The sequence below is a fragment of the Pyrus communis genome, chromosome 8 (genome assembly GCF_963583255.1).
Source record: "Pyrus communis chromosome 8, drPyrComm1.1, whole genome shotgun sequence".
Lineage (NCBI taxonomy): Eukaryota > Viridiplantae > Streptophyta > Magnoliopsida > Rosales > Rosaceae > Pyrus > Pyrus communis.
Window position 1 is genome coordinate 16,079,555 of NC_084810.1, and position 18,650 is coordinate 16,098,204.

General features: G+C 39.2%; 1 protein-coding gene across 1 annotated transcript; it reads left to right on the forward strand.

Moving 5' to 3' along the window:
* Nucleotides 1-8,564: 8,564 nt before the first annotated feature.
* Nucleotides 8,565-16,027, forward strand: LOC137742129 (pleiotropic drug resistance protein 2-like). Its single transcript, XM_068481888.1, has 20 exons — nucleotides 8,565-9,188; nucleotides 9,595-9,715; nucleotides 9,812-9,900; nucleotides 10,104-10,188; nucleotides 10,297-10,587; nucleotides 10,670-10,760; nucleotides 11,027-11,927; nucleotides 12,048-12,208; nucleotides 12,360-12,463; nucleotides 12,579-12,738; nucleotides 12,828-12,905; nucleotides 13,037-13,158; nucleotides 13,270-13,602; nucleotides 13,728-14,018; nucleotides 14,107-14,190; nucleotides 14,283-14,416; nucleotides 14,524-14,751; nucleotides 14,882-15,053; nucleotides 15,170-15,424; nucleotides 15,542-16,027. The coding sequence occupies exons 1-20, from the start codon at nucleotides 8,809-8,811 to the stop codon at nucleotides 15,809-15,811; spliced, it is 4,350 nt and encodes a 1,449-aa protein (XP_068337989.1). The 5' UTR covers nucleotides 8,565-8,808; the 3' UTR covers nucleotides 15,812-16,027.
* The last annotated feature ends 2,623 nt before the right edge of the window (nucleotides 16,028-18,650 follow it).

The following is an 18,650-nucleotide window of genomic DNA, read 5'->3' on the forward strand; positions in this document are numbered from 1 at the left end:
CCAAATTGAAAGTGTGTTCCGGGGTTTGGAAATATTTGATCCAATCAATGTAGGTCACTCGGGAACTTTTATATAATTAAGATACCTGTAGAGATAAGTAGTTACTACGTCCATCAACTGCATACTCAGTTTTTTGAAAACTACCAAACTGATAAGGTAGTGAAAAGTAATCACATCCATAACGGGTGAATAAGTTTCGCCATAGTCAATCACGGGTCGTTGTGAGAAGCCTTACATACCAAGACGAGCTTTGTAACGCACAATTTCTTTCTTCTCATTACGCTTCCTAACGAAAACCCACTTGTAGCCAACGGGCTTCACATGTGGAGGAGTAGGAGCTACAGGTTCAAACAACTTACGTTTCGTAAGTGAATTGAGTTCGACATGGATTGCTTGTTTCCAGTTTGACCAATCAGTTCTACGTCGACATTCATCAACAGAACAGGGTTCAATGTTATCACTTAACATGATCTCAGTAGCTACTACATACATTAATGCATTATCGACGATCATCTCATTTTTGCACCAAACATCATCCAAGCTAGCATAATGGACAGAAATCTCACGATTCTTGGGAGGTGGATTTGTCTCTTCAAGGACGCTTCCGTAATCTAGAATTTCTTCATGAGTTGCATATAATAAGTAGGCAACAGTCGGATTCACGGTAGTTTCTTCAGGTGCCTATGCCTTAGGTTTCCTCTTCCGGGGGTGTGAATCCTTTGTACCAAGAGGTTTGCCACGCTTTTGTGCAGTGGCAGATGATTGGCTAGCTGCTAATGTACGTGAATCGACCAAAGTGGCGTCTCGGGCCTCCAAGAGGGAAATCCATCGTACATTTGGTACATCCATCTTTGCAGGCACATTTGCAACTGGAATATGTGATCTTGTCACTCACGCTAGATCGATGAAAGCATCTGGCATGCTCTGAGCTATGCTCTGAAGATCTAATATGCGATGCACTTCAATTTCAAACTGAGCAATGTGGGGATCTAAATGAGACAAAGTGGGAGTCGTCCACGATAATTCGCGTCATTCTTCAGGAACATTGACGTTATTATCTTTCCTTAACAACGTGAAGATTGTCTCATAGAAGTGACAATCCATAAAACAAATGGTAAACAGATCGCCTGTTAAAGGTTCTAAGTAACGAATGATTGAAGAAGAATCATATCCAACATAAATTCCCATCCTTCGCTGAGGCCCCGTATGTAAGGGCGGCGAAATCGGCACATAGACTGCACAATAAAAAATGCACATATGCGATATGTCACGGTTGTATCTGGTAACCAACTGAAGGGCGTTATATGGTTGGGTTGCAACAGGCCTCAGGCGAACCAACATGGCTGCGTGCAATATTGCATGGCCCTAAGCAGCGATCGAGAGCTTGGTATGTATAACCAACGATCGAGCAATCATTTGTACGCGCTTAATGAATGCCTCTACTAGGCCATTCTAGGTGTGAACATGGGGTACTGGATGTTCAACTTCAACCTCAACCAACATGTAATAATCATCAAAAGTTTTAGATGTGAATTCTCCAGCATTATCCAATCAAATAGATTTGATCGAATAATTAGGGTGGTGAACCTTGAGCTTGATAACCTAAGCCAACAGTTTGGATAATGTAGCGTTCCTTGTGGACAACAAGCACACGTGTGACCAACATGTGGAAGCATTAACCAAAACCATAAAATATCTAAATGGTCTGCATGGAGGGTAATCGTTCCATAAATGTCCCTCTAAATTCTTTGTAGAAAAATAAAAGGATTCGAATGAATCTTGTCATAAGAAGGCTTAATAATAAGCTTTCCCATAGAGCAGGTTTGACATGCGATTCCTTGAATCGAACCTAAACTTTGGGTTAGTGGATGCCCGTGTGATGATTTAAGGATATGGCACATCGTTATTCATCCAGGGTGTCCCAAACGATTATGCAAAAGTGTTCGTCAGTGGAAGTTTGGCGTACTGCGAGATGAGGAGCAAGGTGCTGCTACCCCGGAGGAGGAGGATTGAAGTTAAATTGCATTTTTTTTTATATATGAAATAAGATTTTTAGGACTTTATATTTATTTTAATTAATAAATTTATGTTATGTGGATGAGTATTAATATTTACATTAATGATAATTTGTATTTGGGATAATAAATTAGTTTTGTTAATTCATTTAATGTTTAATTAGGTTTGAGTTTTTTTATTTATATTAAAATAAAAATTTACATTGCATAAAAAGAAAACATAAAAACATAAAAAAATATTTAAAAATATTTTCATGCGCAGTCCCAGAGTTAGGGCCGGCCATATAATGGCTTTCTATAGGGCGTATGGTCGTAGTATACAGACCACTTGATATATGCTCCATCTTCTTTAGAATATGCTTATGGCCATATTCTTAGGAAGTGATGCATAGAAATTCAACTCCATTTTCTACATAGGTTTCAGTGTGGTAATTATTATCTCTAATGTCCTTGAAACTCAACAACGTTCTTCCGAAACGCAAAGAATAGAGTGTCTCATCAATGGTCAAGATTGTACCATTGGACAACATTATACGTGCCTTACCGTATCATTCGATTAGGTTAGATAGGCCTGAGAGGTTTGTCAGATGTGCATTCTTAGGTATGAAGTTAGTGGAATAGATACGTTCATGCAAAATGGTGTGTGTGATTACACTATCTGCCAGACAACTAACTTTCCCACTAGTCATACCTAAAAATAAAAATTAATTTGAATCGGTCACATGCATAAAAGTTCTAAAAACAAATATCCATTCAAAATAATTTAAGTATTCAAGGATGGTAATTAATTAAAACTTAATATCCTAAAACAAATCACCAACAAATAATCCAAGCATAAAGGAAACTTGTTCAAAATTAAACCAAAAAACAAGGGGAGGTCGGCCACTAGGTGGAATCCGGCCACATTGTCTAAATTTCAACTAGAAAATAGTTTATGTCTCAGATTCTAATCTTCCATAGGGGTGGTATCCTCCTGAAAGTCAGAAACCTCTATCTTAGTACTCTTTTGTTCATCCACTTGCACAAAGTTTGATTCAAACTTCTTACGACAAGAATGATATTCAGCTACAACCTTCTGGGGAGGTCAGAAAATATGAGACCAATGGTCCTTTGAACCACAACTATAACACATGTCCACATCCAAGGTTTCAAGTGCTTTGCCCTTATTCATGAAATTTAGGGCCTTCGAAGCAAGGTTAGGGTGCTTCTGGGCTCAATTTTCTCCTTTAGATGGGCCTTGGCTCTATTGACCTTGACGGGGTGGCTTCTGGTCGCCCCCACCATGCCTATTTTGGCGTTTTGGGCGTTTGTTTATGCTATAATGTGCTTTAGGCACAGCAGTCGCCCTAGTAGGTCGAGCTTGATGATTTTTCATCAACAATTGATTTTACTTTTCGGTGAGAAGTAAAACAGAGATCGAATCCGAAAACTTAGAGAACTTCTGAGCTCTATATTGTTGTTGCATGACAATATTAGTAGCAGAGAAAGTCGAATAGGTCTTCTCCAGGAGATCCTCTTCGATCAAGGTCTCGTTATAGAACTTGAGAAGTGATCAAATTTGACAAACTTCAGAATTACATTCATTCACAAACTTAAAGTCTTGGAAGCGCAAATACTGCCAGTCATGTCTTGCTTCAGGCAAAAATATGGTCTTTTGGTGATCCAAGCGATTAGCCAAAGCGACCTAGAGTGCTCGTGGATCATCCTCAGCAAAGTACTCGGTTTGCAGTGCATCATGAATATATCTTCGGATGAAGATCATGGCAGTGACTTTCTCAGCTTCGCCAATCGAGTTGTCCGCCTCATCTTCAATGGCGGGACACAAATGCTTTGCGGTGAGGTGGAGCTTCACATCTTGGACCCACTTGAGGTAGTTTCTTCCAAAGACCTCTAAAGCAGTGAAGTCAATTTTGTTCAAATTCGACATGTTCCTATCATAAAATAAATGGACAAGATGTGGTTAGTGTAATGGAGAAAAAAAATCAATCCATTCACATAGGTGTAAAACATTCAGGTTGTAATAGACATGTATTGGTTTAAATTTGCATGAAAAAACTTTGGGTTTTCATGGGTGATGTTTTTAAGGAAAACTTCAGGTTTTCGAACAAGGCATGTTTCTAGAAACTTCAGGTTTCGAAATAATTATGGACTTCAGGTTCATATGTTCCTGCAGACAAACATACATACATACATATATATATATATATATATATATATAGAAATATGCAACAAGAAAATATGCAAATAGAACTTCAGGTCTAGAATTATAATTGAATTAATTATTTGGACTTCGGCCCAAATTTAAAGTTTGGGTGAAAACAATTATAAAACCCAAATTATTAAGCTCGGGGCCCAAAAAAACATGGACCAAAGCACACGGGTGGGCTGAGCAAATTTGTACCATGGTTTAGGCCCAAAAATTTGGCTTTGATAGACATGGGTTGATCAGGCCCCAAACAGAATTTGGGCTGCAAGCTTGTTAGCAGCAAACGGGTTGCAAGAACAGGGTCCAAAAACAGAGGCCCAAATGGGCACTGCTCAGATGCATTGTAATCCAGGTGCACCGATGCACCAGCATGGTGCTAGGATCAGGTGCATATGGGGCGCAGGGACACCATAGCCTTATGGGCTGGTGTCGCGCATTGGTCGAGCTGTGAACTTGGGCCTCATCAGGCGAGCCCAGTCTGAACAAATTTTCATTGCAAGCCGAGAAGGCCAACCCAATTGGACTTGGTTTCAGCCAAAAGAACACCCCAACATCATTAGGTGTGGTCACCGAGGATGAAAGCCAGCGTCGTTGCTTTAGACGACTGTGTTCTGGTCAAAAGTACTCGGTACGAGTCAAGGGTTTGACATGGAATTCGATGATGTGACGGAGAAAAAAGAAAAGGGCAAATCTCGATGTCCATAAACCAAAAACCCTCATATTCGAATTTGGGGTTTTCATATCCATGGAGATTCATATGAATCACGACCAAAATCAAAGTCGGCGATGACTGCATGTCATTGAGGATGGCAAGGCATGGCTGCAAGCCATGCGTGGGACGCCGTTAAAGGCGTTAAGAGTTTGGTAGGTGGACAACGTCGAAACAACGTCGTGGGTCTAGGTTCCAAAGGCGTGGAGCTTCTGGCTCCGGTGTAGGCTCGGGTCATGGGTTCGAAGAACCTTAAAAATTTACGATTTTTTTTCTTTCAATTAATTCAATGCATATTTAATTAAATAATTTAATGAATGAACATATATTTGATGCAATTCATGGCAAATATCAATTCACATAATTCGACAATTATGGATATAATGCATACATAATTTATGTAGAATCTAAAATTTGAAAAACTTAAAGTTAGGTCATGCATTATGGTGAATGTTCATGCTATTAGGGCTGCAAAAATATCGAGATAAAAACTGTTGTTTTGAAAGAACCTGATTGTGTGATGATATTGATGAACTGGTTTGATGCAGAAAACTTTCATGTTAGATTCCTAAGTGCAACAATAGGAGCGTGCTGATAACGTTATGGCCTATATTTAACTGACAAGGGAAAGGGGGTCGGTGGCACAGAGAAAATAGAGAGAGAGAGAGAGAGAGAGAGAGAGAGAGATGTGTGTGTAAGGTTGTGTAGATGATGTGTTATTCCCCCTAGGCAGTGCCTTTACTTATAGTAATAAGGGAAAGAAGAAATCATTTTACTTCAAGGAATACAAGTCTTAATAGGAAAGAATAACTAGAATCAAATCTAATCTAGGATTTACACAATCACATTTAAATAAGAAGTTTATAACTATATGTATAAAGACAATAACAAACAGAAATTAGAATCACATGGTCATTTGGTAAAAGACTAGCAAGTAAAGAAAGAATAGGCGAAACAAAAGGTGACAAGAGTAACTAGTAGTATAAAAGTCAGTACGCATACACTATGCAGTTGAACTTCGTACTCGCTCGTCAATGTGGAAGGGAATGACATAGTTCTTGATGAGTATAGTAGAAGCAATGAGATATAACTCTAGTTGCATGATATTTTCTCTACCGGTTCTTAAGTTGATGAATTTAGGCGATGAAACAGTCTTCCATCATCGTATTCACAGCTCAGAGTTTCTTCAAAAGAGCATTTCGAGATGCTTTAATGCCGGTTAAATAAAGGTCGTTGAAGCATTTGAAAGGTCGCCTGGAGCTCTTGCAGGTGAGCGAACACTTATACCTTATTAAAGTCTAAATGGTATCTTGATTATTGTCCTTCAAACTTACTGAACCCCAAAGCATTAAACCTTTACTTGATGCCATATCCGGATCTCCGATGCTCCGAACATGAACCTCAAAGTTGGAGCGGTTAACCTAGGTCTTGGACTCGATCCCTTGAACGGTTGATCTAAATCTTGGACTCGAGTCCTAAAACTCTAGGTCCGGAGCCCCATACCTAGATCCTGAATTCTAGAACTTAAGCATCACTAAGACCTTTAAGGCATGATCCCTAATATTATTCAAGTTTGATTTGAAACTTGATTCTAGTTTTCAACCAAGTCACACACACACACACACATATATATATATATATATGAACGATTGCATAATACTTCTCATGATGTCATCTCCGATTTTCATTCTACTACAATAACCAAACACCCGTTAGGATTAGTTCAACTAATCCTATATTTGTTGATGTTTGAGAAAATCAAAGTCACATACCTATATTTGTTAAAAAAAGAAGTCATATACCTATATATATATTAAACATGGAGAAAAATTATGGGTCATACTCGATATTAAACTTCATTGATTCAAGTTATCTGTTTTTTAAATGATATAAATATTTTAAGTTATATAAAAACAAAAAAAAAAAAAAACAAAAAGATTTGAACACGAAACGCGGGCAATAATCGCCTACGAACAACTGTACAGTACGATGAGATGAATTTCACTAACTATTTTATTATAAGGATGCTAATTAAGAAATTTTCGTTACTGATCACGTAGTAATCTCATTGTTATATATCACATAAAGAATTGAGAATGCTTGCCAACTTCCGCACAAATTATGGTAACTGGGTACCCTCTTCGCTGTCTTCCAATGATTAAGGGGAAGGTCACCGCTGATAGTAACCTAACAGAATATTCTCACGAGCTCAGTAATCGTTAATCGCGTGGATCCAATATCCTAACATTTTCCCACCAAGACAAGAAATAGCGTTTCATGTTATAAAATAAATAACAGACAGGAATGAGCATTTACTGTATTAATTTATCTGTTCCTCAAAGAAAAGTTAATTATCGAGTACAACACTGCCTAGAATTTGTCAACAAAATACAGCAGTTTTCCGATGTCAAAATTTACGGTCGCTGGAACATGGACTTGACACCCTCTGGCATAATGTAGCCCTACGCAAGGACCAAACACCCTCGTATAGGAAGAGAGACTCTTTTTTGGGTTAACCAGAAATACAACATGACATGCGTAGTTATAGCGTTGTGTCAATTATATTTTATATATACGTTTTTCTTCATATAATATTATATTATTAACAAGATGACGATAAAATTCAATATTATATTATTAACCAGAAAGACTCATACGACATGAATGCTTAAGTGTAGTAGCCTATTGCTCCTTAGTACTATAGTCTGATGGTATTCCTTTTCAATTGGAAGTGAGTTGTCGTATGTTCGAATGATGACGAATTCAATACCAAATTAGACTGTCTATTATGTGGTTTTACCGAACTCTCATTCTCCTTATGTAAAAATATCAATGTACTAAAAAAAAGAGCGTAGTAGCCAATTCACGTATTCATTTGTAAATACCACGCCACTCTCAGATCACACCCCCTTGTGTCAAGTGCGTATTTGTTGAATTTTTATACCACAGATCACACCCCTCTGTGGCAAGTGCCCATTTGTTGAATTTTTATACCACGTCACTCTCGAATATCACCCTTTTGTGTCAAGTGCTGAATATATTTGAATTTTTTTAGTACAGACAACCAGACTACAACCGATGGGCCGGAAGTGCGTTGACCGGGCTACTCTCAAATTCAAGGGGCTTGATGGGTTATTTTGTGTCTAAGGCCGGACGGTTACGTATTTGGTGGTCCCAACTCAAGGACTTATTCTTATACAAGCATTGGATAAAAGAATTTATTTGAAATGTAGTTCCGTAAGATTAATAAACTTGTCCAAATCCAACGGTCACCATGACCCATCCTACAATAACATATCATAGACGCGAAGCATGGGATGGTGGAGGTGGTCATATCTGTGCCTCCGCACATTCGCCGAACCCAACCGCGGCATGAAACGATGGAATTCGTCCGAGTTTTGACTAAGCATCCATTCTCAACAATCACAAGAAACTAAAATATTAATAATTAATATCAAATAAAAATGATATGTAAGACAAAATACAGTTGGAGGGGGACGACTCTCTCTCTCTCTCGCTCTCTTTTCTTATTTGTCCGGCTACGATTTTGTTAGTCTATATAATGCTGACCTACTTCCAGGGGCAGAATTGAATTCTCTCTCTCTCTCTCTCTCTCTCTCTCTCTCTTCACATTTTCTCAAACTTCACCAAAAACCAAGTAGCAAAGTGTGAAGAGTTTTGACAAGACAAAGAATAAAAACAAAAATCCATTCGTTTATTGATCATCAAATTTTCAACTTGGTCAGTCCAAACAACTTTGAACATAGGAGGTCAATCGGTTTTCTGAAACTGGGTTCGTCTGACTTGGTTGTGTTTGTCTAACCCAATCATTGAAATCTCGAGTTTCGAGTGATTTGGTCGTTTTCGGGAGTTAAAAAATGGCGGCGGCGTTAGCCGGAGATGATCTGGTCAGGCAGTCAAGTCTGGCCAGGCAGTCGAGCAGCCGGCGGAGCTGGCGGTCGACTAGTGTTCGGGAAATGTGGAACGCACCGGACGTGTTCCAGAGGAGCGGGCGGCAGCAGGCGGAGGATGAGGAGGAGGAGCTCAAGTGGGCGGCCATAGAAAGGTTGCCCACATATGATAGGATGAGGAGGGGGATGCTGAGGCAGGCCATGAGCAATGGGAGGTTTGTAACTGAAGAAGTCGACGTCGCGAATCTTGGGGCACAAGACAAGAAGCAGTTGATGGAGAGCATACTTAAGGTTGTGGAGGATGACAATGAAAGGTTCTTGCAAAGGCTCAGAGCCAGAAATGACAGGTTTGTGTTCTGTGTAGTTTGTTTGGTTGATGAGAAAATCAATAGGAAAAAAAATAAAGTTGGATTTAAATTTTGGGGAAAAGGAAAAGAACTATGGTTTCGATCTGAAACTTCTGTTATTTTGATACAACAATATATTTACATTGTGGGAGAGTAAATTGATATCAAACTCGTCAGATTTGAACCTAAGTGCCAATATCTGAACATTTTTTAGTTGGTGTTTGAGAAAACATAAACTCTGACTTAAATGTGTGACTGACTTGGCAATTGGGTTCCGTGGAAATGGAGTTTTAAAGCTTTACAATCATTAAACATAATTTTTATTTTCCTTGGTTTTTGCTAAATTTGTGTTTGGTTTGGAATTTTGGATTATTTTTGTAAATGTGTTTCTTGAATTTGGAAACAGGGTTGGTATTGAGGTTCCTAAGGTTGAGGTTAGATTCCAGAATATATCAATTGAGGGAGATGCATATGTCGGTACCAGAGCACTTCCAACTCTGCTCAATTCCACCTTGAACCAGCTTGAGGTATCGTCTCAAAGTCTTTTAATACCGAGCCTTACTTCTTAGTATAACGCTTTGCTAGCGGATCTTAGATTTCTAAATTTGTATACTCGTGAACAGGGACTAGCTGGATTGATTGGACTCTCACAATCGAAGAAAAGAGTTGTCAAGATACTCCAAGATGTGAGCGGTGTTATTAAACCGTCAAGGTACGCTCATGTTTTGCCTATCTAGCATCTTTACTGGACTGGTGTAAGTTTTATTTCATCAATGAAAGAAAAACTAGTCGATCATAAAAAACAAACTCATGTTCCTGTGAGAAGAAGACGGAAGCTATTCTTTTGGTATGCTTCTCAGGTGAAGTAGTTTTGTTTTTAAATTTCATCCCTAAGCTTATTGTTTTGTTTTACAGGATGACGCTGCTTCTTGGACCTCCGTCATCAGGAAAAACAACACTGCTAAAAGCACTTGCTGGCAAACTCGATAAGGATCTAAGGGTTTGTCATCTTCTCTAACTCCTTACATTTGACCAGAGTTATCCAATAGATTAATGCGGGGTACATGTATACATTTTCGAATGTACTGACAAATTGTGTTATAAACAGGTAACTGGGAACGTGACCTATTGTGGCCATGAATTCCATGAATTTGTGCCTCAGAGAACTTCTGCTTATATTAGCCAACATGATCTTCATTATGGTGAGATGACAGTTCGTGAAACATTGGATTTCTCTGGACGTTGCCTGGGAGTTGGAACCAGGTATGATTTGCTGGTAGAATTGTCTAGACGGGAGAAAGATTCAGGTATCAAACCGGATCCTGAAATTGATGCATTCATGAAAGCTACATCTATGGTTGGCCAGGAAACTAGTTTGATCACAGATTACGTTCTCAAGGTTTGTTGATCAATCATAAGATTGTATTGTTGTTCTATCATTCTTATCGTACAAGGCTAACGTCTTTTAATTTTTCTGACAGATACTTGGACTTGATATCTGTGCTGACATTATGGTGGGTGATGACATGAGAAGGGGTATATCCGGTGGACAGAAGAAACGTGTAACTACTGGTATGTTACTGATGTCATTTGAGTTATTCCACGATGTTACGCTTTCTATTTGTGTTTGGACATGTTTAAGATAACGACTGTGTGATTTTTGCACGTTTAGTGTTTCTAATATTTTGTATAAACTTAGGCACCAATCTGGTTTCTGTCAACTGGCACTTTTACTTTTAAGAAACCATTGTTGGTTTTGCTTCGCATGATAGGAATGATGGTTAAGATACAAAACTATTACTTGGTATTCTAATCCGCAATGTCTATTGTGAATGCAGGAGAAATGTTGGTTGGACCTGCGAAAGCATTTTTCATGGATGAAATATCAACGGGGCTGGATAGTTCCACAACCTTTCAGATTGTCAAGTTCATGAAGCAGATGGTTCATATTATGGAAGTGTCAATGGTGATCTCTCTCTTGCAGCCTGCACCTGAGACGTATGATCTGTTTGATGACATTATGCTTCTTTCTGAGGGTCAGATTGTGTACCACGGTCCACGCGAGAATGTGCTTGAGTTCTTCAAATATCTAGGCTTCAGATGCCCTGACAGAAAAGGTGTTGCAGACTTCTTGCAAGAAGTGACATCAAAGAAAGACCAAGAGCAATACTGGTATAAGAAGAACCAACCTTACAGATATGTTTCAGTATCTGATTTCGTTCAAGCTTTCCCCACTTTTCATGTTGGCCAACGTCTTGTGGAAGACCTAAGAGTTCCTTACGATAAAAGATCAGTCCATCCTGCTGCTCTAGTGACGGATAAGTATGGAATATCCAATACGGAGCTCTTCAAGGCATGCTTTGCAAGGGAATGGTTGCTGATGAAGCGTAACTCTTTCGTGTACATATTCAAAACTACGCAGATAACAATCATGGCTACAATTGCTCTGACGGTATTCTTAAGAACAGAAATGAAAGCTGGAAGAGCAGAAGATTCGGCAAAATTCTGGGGAGCACTGTTTTTCAGTCTCATTAACGTCATGTTTAATGGAATGGCAGAGCTTGCAATGACAGTTTTTAGGATTCCTGTGTTCTTTAAACAAAGGGATGCGTTGTTTTATCCTGGCTGGGCTTTTGGCTTGCCCATTTCGCTAACCAGAATCCCCATTTCATTGATGGAATCTGGGATATGGATTCTTTTAACATACTACACAATCGGGTTTGCACCTGCGGCCAGTAGGTAAGCTTCAATCTTATCAGTCATAGCATTCTCGAAAGCTTCATTTTTGTGCTGCTAAATAAATTACGAAAGATATGCAATCAAGTTATTCTTTAATCTGACTTATGTATATGTGTTCAGGTTCTTCAAACAGTTTTTGGCTTTCTTCGGTGTACATCAGGTGGCACTTTCCCTTTTCCGTTTTATTGCTGCCCTTGGAAGAACAGAGGTTGTTGCGAGCACAATTGGTTCCTTTACATTGCTACTGGTGTTTGTCCTTGGAGGTTTTGTTGTCGCTAAAGGTTAGAAATCCTTCTCATTTCATTGTCAAAGTAAGCTAGGACATTTACAAATTTGATACCAGCACCGTACAGATTTCTAAATAATTGCATTGATGACTGATACCCCTTCCACGTGTTATCAAATGTTCACATGTCCCATTTCATTGTGCAGATGACATCAAGTCATGGATGATATGGGGCTACTATATTTCACCTATGATGTATGGGCAAAATGCAATTGCTATCAATGAGTTTCTTGATAAAAGATGGAGTCAAGTAAGTTCACTGAAGCGTATATATAATTCGCACCATATCTTAATAATAATTATAACAGTTTCATATCTAAATCGAACTGGTTGAGCTTAATGAAAGTTTTAATCCCTTTGCACAGTCTGTCCCCGGTGCCTCTGGAGACACAGTTGGAAAGGTACTTCTGAGAGAAAGAGGACTGTTTACTACGGAGACATGGTATTGGACTTGTATTGGCGCGCTCTTCGGATTTACTGTTCTCTTCAATCTTCTCTTTATTGCAGCACTGACCTACTTAGATCGTAAGTCAATAATTTTCTACTGTCATGAGGTAGTGAGACCGAAATGGCTCAAGTGCTGATTATCTGTTTTATTATTATCTCAATTTCAGCTCTAAGTGAAACTAAAACTCTAATTGAGAATGATGAAGACTCTGAAAGGAATAAGAAGCGACGATCCAATCCAGAAGGTAAAAATATAATTTCTTGTGGATCCCAACCTGGATGTTTGTTTCTAAAAGATGGCACATGCTTTTCATCTCGAAAAGTAGCCTCGCTATCAAATTATTCTCTTCATCTAATAAATAATGATCAATAACAGGTATTGATATGCAAGTAAGAAATTCTCAAGGAAATAATCAAGCCAAACGAGGAATGATTTTACCCTTCCAGCCCCTCTCACTCGCTTTCAACCATGTGAATTACTATGTGGATATGCCTGCCGTAAGTACTTCTTTTCCTCCGAAGTTTGAAGTTCTAAACGAGGAAAGCCAGAATTTAAACATTTTCCAAAGTCATTTTTGTTTAGGCTAACTTTCTTTGTGTCTTTACCAGGAAATGAAGAGCCAAGGGATTGAAGAGACCCGACTCCAACTTCTACGAGATGTCAGTGGTGCATTTAGGCCTGGTGTTTTGACTGCATTAGTTGGTGTCAGCGGTGCTGGAAAGACAACCTTGATGGATGTCTTAGCTGGAAGAAAGACCGGCGGGTACATTGAAGGAAGTATTACCATCTCTGGTTACCCAAAGAACCAAGCCACATTTGCTCGAGTCAGCGGTTACTGTGAACAAAATGATATTCATTCACCATTTGTTACTGTCTATGAGTCTCTCCTATACTCTGCCTGGCTGCGTCTTGCTCAAGATGTCAAGACCGAAACACGAAAGGTATTTTCCTGATTTTCCATTGATAAATACTTTTAGCAACTCTAGCATTTGTTCTCTTCATAAATTGTTCCATTCCCATAAACATATGCTGAGTCTCATTTATCCATTTTCTTTCCACTCTGCAGATGTTTGTTGATGAGGTTATGGATTTGGTTGAGCTTAACCCATTGAGAAATGCTTTGGTTGGACTTCCGGGAGTTGATGGACTTTCAACTGAGCAGAGAAAGAGGCTCACTATTGCTGTAGAATTGGTTGCCAACCCTTCCATCATCTTCATGGATGAGCCGACATCAGGTCTTGATGCTAGAGCAGCCGCCATTGTTATGCGTACTGTAAGAAACACTGTGGATACAGGACGAACTGTTGTCTGCACAATTCACCAGCCTAGCATTGACATTTTTGAAGCTTTTGATGAGGTACAAACTGATTTTTCAATCTGTGACCAGTATAATTTTTCATTATTTCTCATACAGTATTTCACCTTGATTTCATTTTGCCTTGCAGCTTTTCTTGATGAAAAGAGGTGGGCAGGTGATTTATGCCGGTCCTCTAGGTCGCCAGTCTCACAAACTTGTTGAATACTTTGAGGTAAGTTTCTACTTGAATCACCCCGGTCAATTTCCTGTAATCCAAAATGCATTTTACTCTGCGAGATTAATTGTTTGACTAATACATTGCAGGCTATTCCAGGGGTTGCAAAGATCAAAGAAGGTTACAATCCAGCTACCTGGATGTTGGAGGTCAGCTCGGCTGCCATTGAGGCTCAAAATGATGTGGACTTTGCAGAAATATTTGCGAACTCTGATCAATATAGGTAAGTTGCATGTAGTTGTGTTTTCTCTTCATTTCTATCGTTGTTATCCACTTGTCTGTGTGGACTAATTATTATTTTTTTTCTTCCCCTTTGTTTCGTTTGTTCAGGAGAAATCAAGAACTTATCAAGGAACTAAGCATGCCAGAACCAGGCTCCAACGATCTTTATTTCCCTACCCAATACTCCCAAAGCTTCGTAACACAATGCAAGGCATGCTTCTGGAAACAACATTGGTCGTACTGGAGAAACTCACGATACAATGCCATTAGGTTTTTCATGACAATCTGCATTGGAGTATTATTTGGTGTTATCTTCTGGGGCAAAGGAGACAAGATGTAAGTTCAGGAACTCTGTTATTAGCCTGATCTTTCTTACACATTTTTCTTTGAAATGTGATTCAGTTGCATGTTTTCTCCAAACACTGCGACTTGTATAGTGTTTAACTTTATATATTCTTGTGAACAGACACCAACAACAAGACCTGATCAATCTTTTGGGAGCTACCTATTCCGCCGTCCTTTTCCTTGGAGCTAGCAATGCATCTGCTGTGCAATCCGTGGTTGCGGTTGAACGAACAGTTTTCTATCGTGAAAGAGCAGCTGGAATGTATTCAGAGTTGCCTTATGCATTTGCTCAGGTAAGATATTGAAAGATATTGAAAGATATACATGTTTATTATGTGCTTGATTTTGTACAATCATTAGAATTTCATATCTTTGTTATTGACATATATTGTAAATTGGTGTGTTGTAGGTGGCTATTGAGACAATTTACGTTGCAATCCAAACCTTCGTCTATTCCTGCCTTCTGTTTTTCATGATTGGGTACACTTTCAAGGTGGAGAAGTTTTTGTACTTCTACTACTTCATCTTCATGTGCTTTACCTACTTCTCTATGTACGGAATGATGGTTGTTGCCCTGACTCCTGGCCATCAAATTGCTGCAATTGTTATGTCATTCTTCTTGAGTTTCTGGAACTTGTTCTCGGGCTTCCTCATTCCCAGGCCGGTATGTCATTTGAAACTCGATTGTTCTTCTCATTTCGAGTTCTTTTAAACGCTATTTACCTTGTTACAGATCATCTCTATTACTGCTGTATACCTAATATAAATCTTAATACCGCAGCTAATTCCTATTTGGTGGAGGTGGTACTACTGGGGTTCACCCGTTGCCTGGACAATTTACGGTATCTTCACATCTCAAGTAGGTGACATGAAGACTGAGGTCAGTAGTCCAATTCAAAAACCACAAAGAATTGATGTATTCCTCAAGAGCTACTTAGGTTTTGACTACGATTTTCTGATCCCTGTTGTCATCGCTCATCTTGGTTGGGTCCTCCTCTTCTTCTTCGTCTTTGCCTACGGCATCAAGTACCTTAACTTCCAAAGGAGATAAGCAATTTCACTGTACCTGCAAAATGTTAATAGATAGTTGAGTGTACAACATTACAGCTGAAGTTAGAGAGACAAATTTTGTCCTCTCTCTTCGTCTTGTTTTTGTTTTTGGTTTCATACATTTTGTTTAATTTGTTTGGCTTTGATACATTTTTCATATTACTTTTGTATAGCTACATTTTATTCTTGAATATATAATGGAAGAAGCTTTGTGATTGTTCTTTAATATTGACATAACGAGTACAAAATTTATTCAACCCAAGAACTCGATAGATGCGGAATTGGGATGAACAAAGAAACAACAGATTTTCAGACAATTCTGATAAACTTGAGCTCTGAAGTTGCCACTAGAAAGTAGCAATTTCAGTGCCTTCTTTATTTGTACAATGAAAGAATAAATAATATACTTTGTTTTCTTGAAAACTCAGATCATACCCAGTATATGTTTCATAAGCTTGAGTCAGTCTGAGATTGCCACAAGATATTAGGACAGATGATCAATCATCTGTATCTGTTGAGAAAACATAGTTTGTAAAAACTAAATGTTGTTAGTTTTGTTATTAGGTGTGGTTAGTTAGAATTGTAACAGTTTAGTTAAGGGCATAAATGTAAAGAGCCCAAGGCTATATATACATACATCCATGTAATTGTTATTGACAGAAAATGAAATACAACTTGTAGAAGAAGTTTTGTTTTCTTTATGGTATCTCGCCTTCTCGCTTCACAGCTTTCTTTCCACCTTCCGCATCGATCGATCTTCTTCTGATCGTTTTCTTGTTGTTTCAACTCTGATTCTTTGATTTTCCTTCTCCGATCTCTTCTCTGTTTGTTGATTGCTTCTTATTTTCTGGGATTATGGCTTCTCCATTTGAATCGTCCCCAATTGAATCGTCTCCAAACCCTAATTTGACTTCTCATCCTCCTTCTCTGAATTCGTATACTTCTCTTACGATTCACAACATTGGAAGCATGGTGCCGATCAAATTGAAAAGCTCCAATTATCTTCCATGGCGAGCGTTGTTTGCTCCTATTTTACGAAGGTACAAGCTTCTTGGTGTGATTGATGGCACTGAGATCTGTCCATCACCTTTCTTGGCAGATCGCTCGCTGAATCCTGCTGCTGAGGAGTGGTATGAAAAAGATCAGAATCTTCTGATCTGGTTGAATTCCACACTTTCTGAAGAGATCATTCCGTTCACGGTTGGGGTTTCGTCGTCTCGCGAGCTTTGGGTGAAACTTGAACAGCGTTTTGGTGGTGTTTCGGAGGCTAACATTCATCAATTGCGCTCTCGTCTTCAATCGGTTCAAAAAGGCTCCAATTCTATTTCTGTCTATCTACAGCAAATCAAGGAAATTGCAGATTCATTACATGCTGCGGGTTCTTCTGTTTCTGATCGTGATCTCATTGCAGCTACTTTACATGGTTTACCTGATGAGTTTGAGTCATTCATAGACTCTATCATGCTTCGCCTGTCTTCTACGTCTCTTGATGAACTTCACGGTCTCTTACTTACTAAGGAACTTTCTATGGCTCGACGAAAAACAGTCGCCTCTGTGGTTGAACCTTTTCAGGCCTTCTCCGTGCAATCTCAGCCTCCTCTACTTCCTACTCCATCTGCTGCTCAGTTTTCTCCTCTTCAATCTGCTTCTCGATACAACTCTAATCGTGGCAAGTTTCCTCGGGGCCAATTTGTTTCTAATCGGGGCAATCGCAATCATCGTGGTAATTTCTCTCCTAATCGCGGTCATCGGATATATCAAGGCTCCAGAAATCATTCAGGTTCCTCTCACTTCAAAGCCCCTTGTCAGATTTGTGGTTCTACTAGTCATGAGGCTATTGATTGTTTCGATTGCATGAACCCTGAAATCTGTGGTCGTATTCCTCCGGCTAAGCTTGCTGCCATGTGTGTGCATCATTCTGCAAAATCTTCTCAGCCGTGGTTAATTGATTCCGGCGCTACATCTCACATCACCAATGATGTTGCTAATCTTTCTTCTCCCACTCCCTACACTGGCGAGGACAAAGTGTATATTGGCAATGGTAAAAGTTTATCCATTCATAATGTTGGTTCTTCTACTCTGCACACTCCTCATCACTCTTTTAAACTGCAGAATGTTCTTCATGTTCCTTCCATGGCACATAATCTTTTATCTGCTTATCAATTTCTTAAGGATAATGACTGTTCTTTAACTCTTGACCCTTATGGATCCACTGTCAAGGATCGTATTTCGGGGAGGACGCTTTTGCGGGGAATGGTTAAAGATGGTTTCTATCCACTGCCAAGTTCCAGTAACTCTTCTCCTCCTGTTCATTCTGCTTTTCTCAGTGTAAAGGCTCCTGTTCAAGTCTGGCATCGACGCTTGGGTCATCCCTCTTCTTCCATTTTTCGCAGGGTCATCTCTACTACTTCACTTGCAGTGCATGGCAAGTCTACGGTTGACTTCTTCTGTTCAGACTGTGCTTTAGCTAAGAACCACAAGCTTCCCTTTGGAATGGCTTCTTCCACTACAACTCGCAGTCTTCAATTGTTGCACTGTGATTTGTGGGGACCTGCTTCTATTAAATCTAGCAGTGGTTTTCAGTATTACTTACTCTTGGTTGATGACTTTAGTAGATATAGCTGGTTTTTCCCTTTAAAGGCAAAATCTGATGTATTTTCTACATTTGTTGTCTTCAAAACCTATGTTGAAAATTTACTTGGCAATAAAATACAAGTCCTGCGTTCTGATTCAGGGGGTGAGTTCACTGGTCATTCTTTTGCATCTTTTCTTCGTACACATGGTATACTTCATCAATTTAGCTGTCCACACACTCCTGAACAAAATGGCTGTGCTGAGAG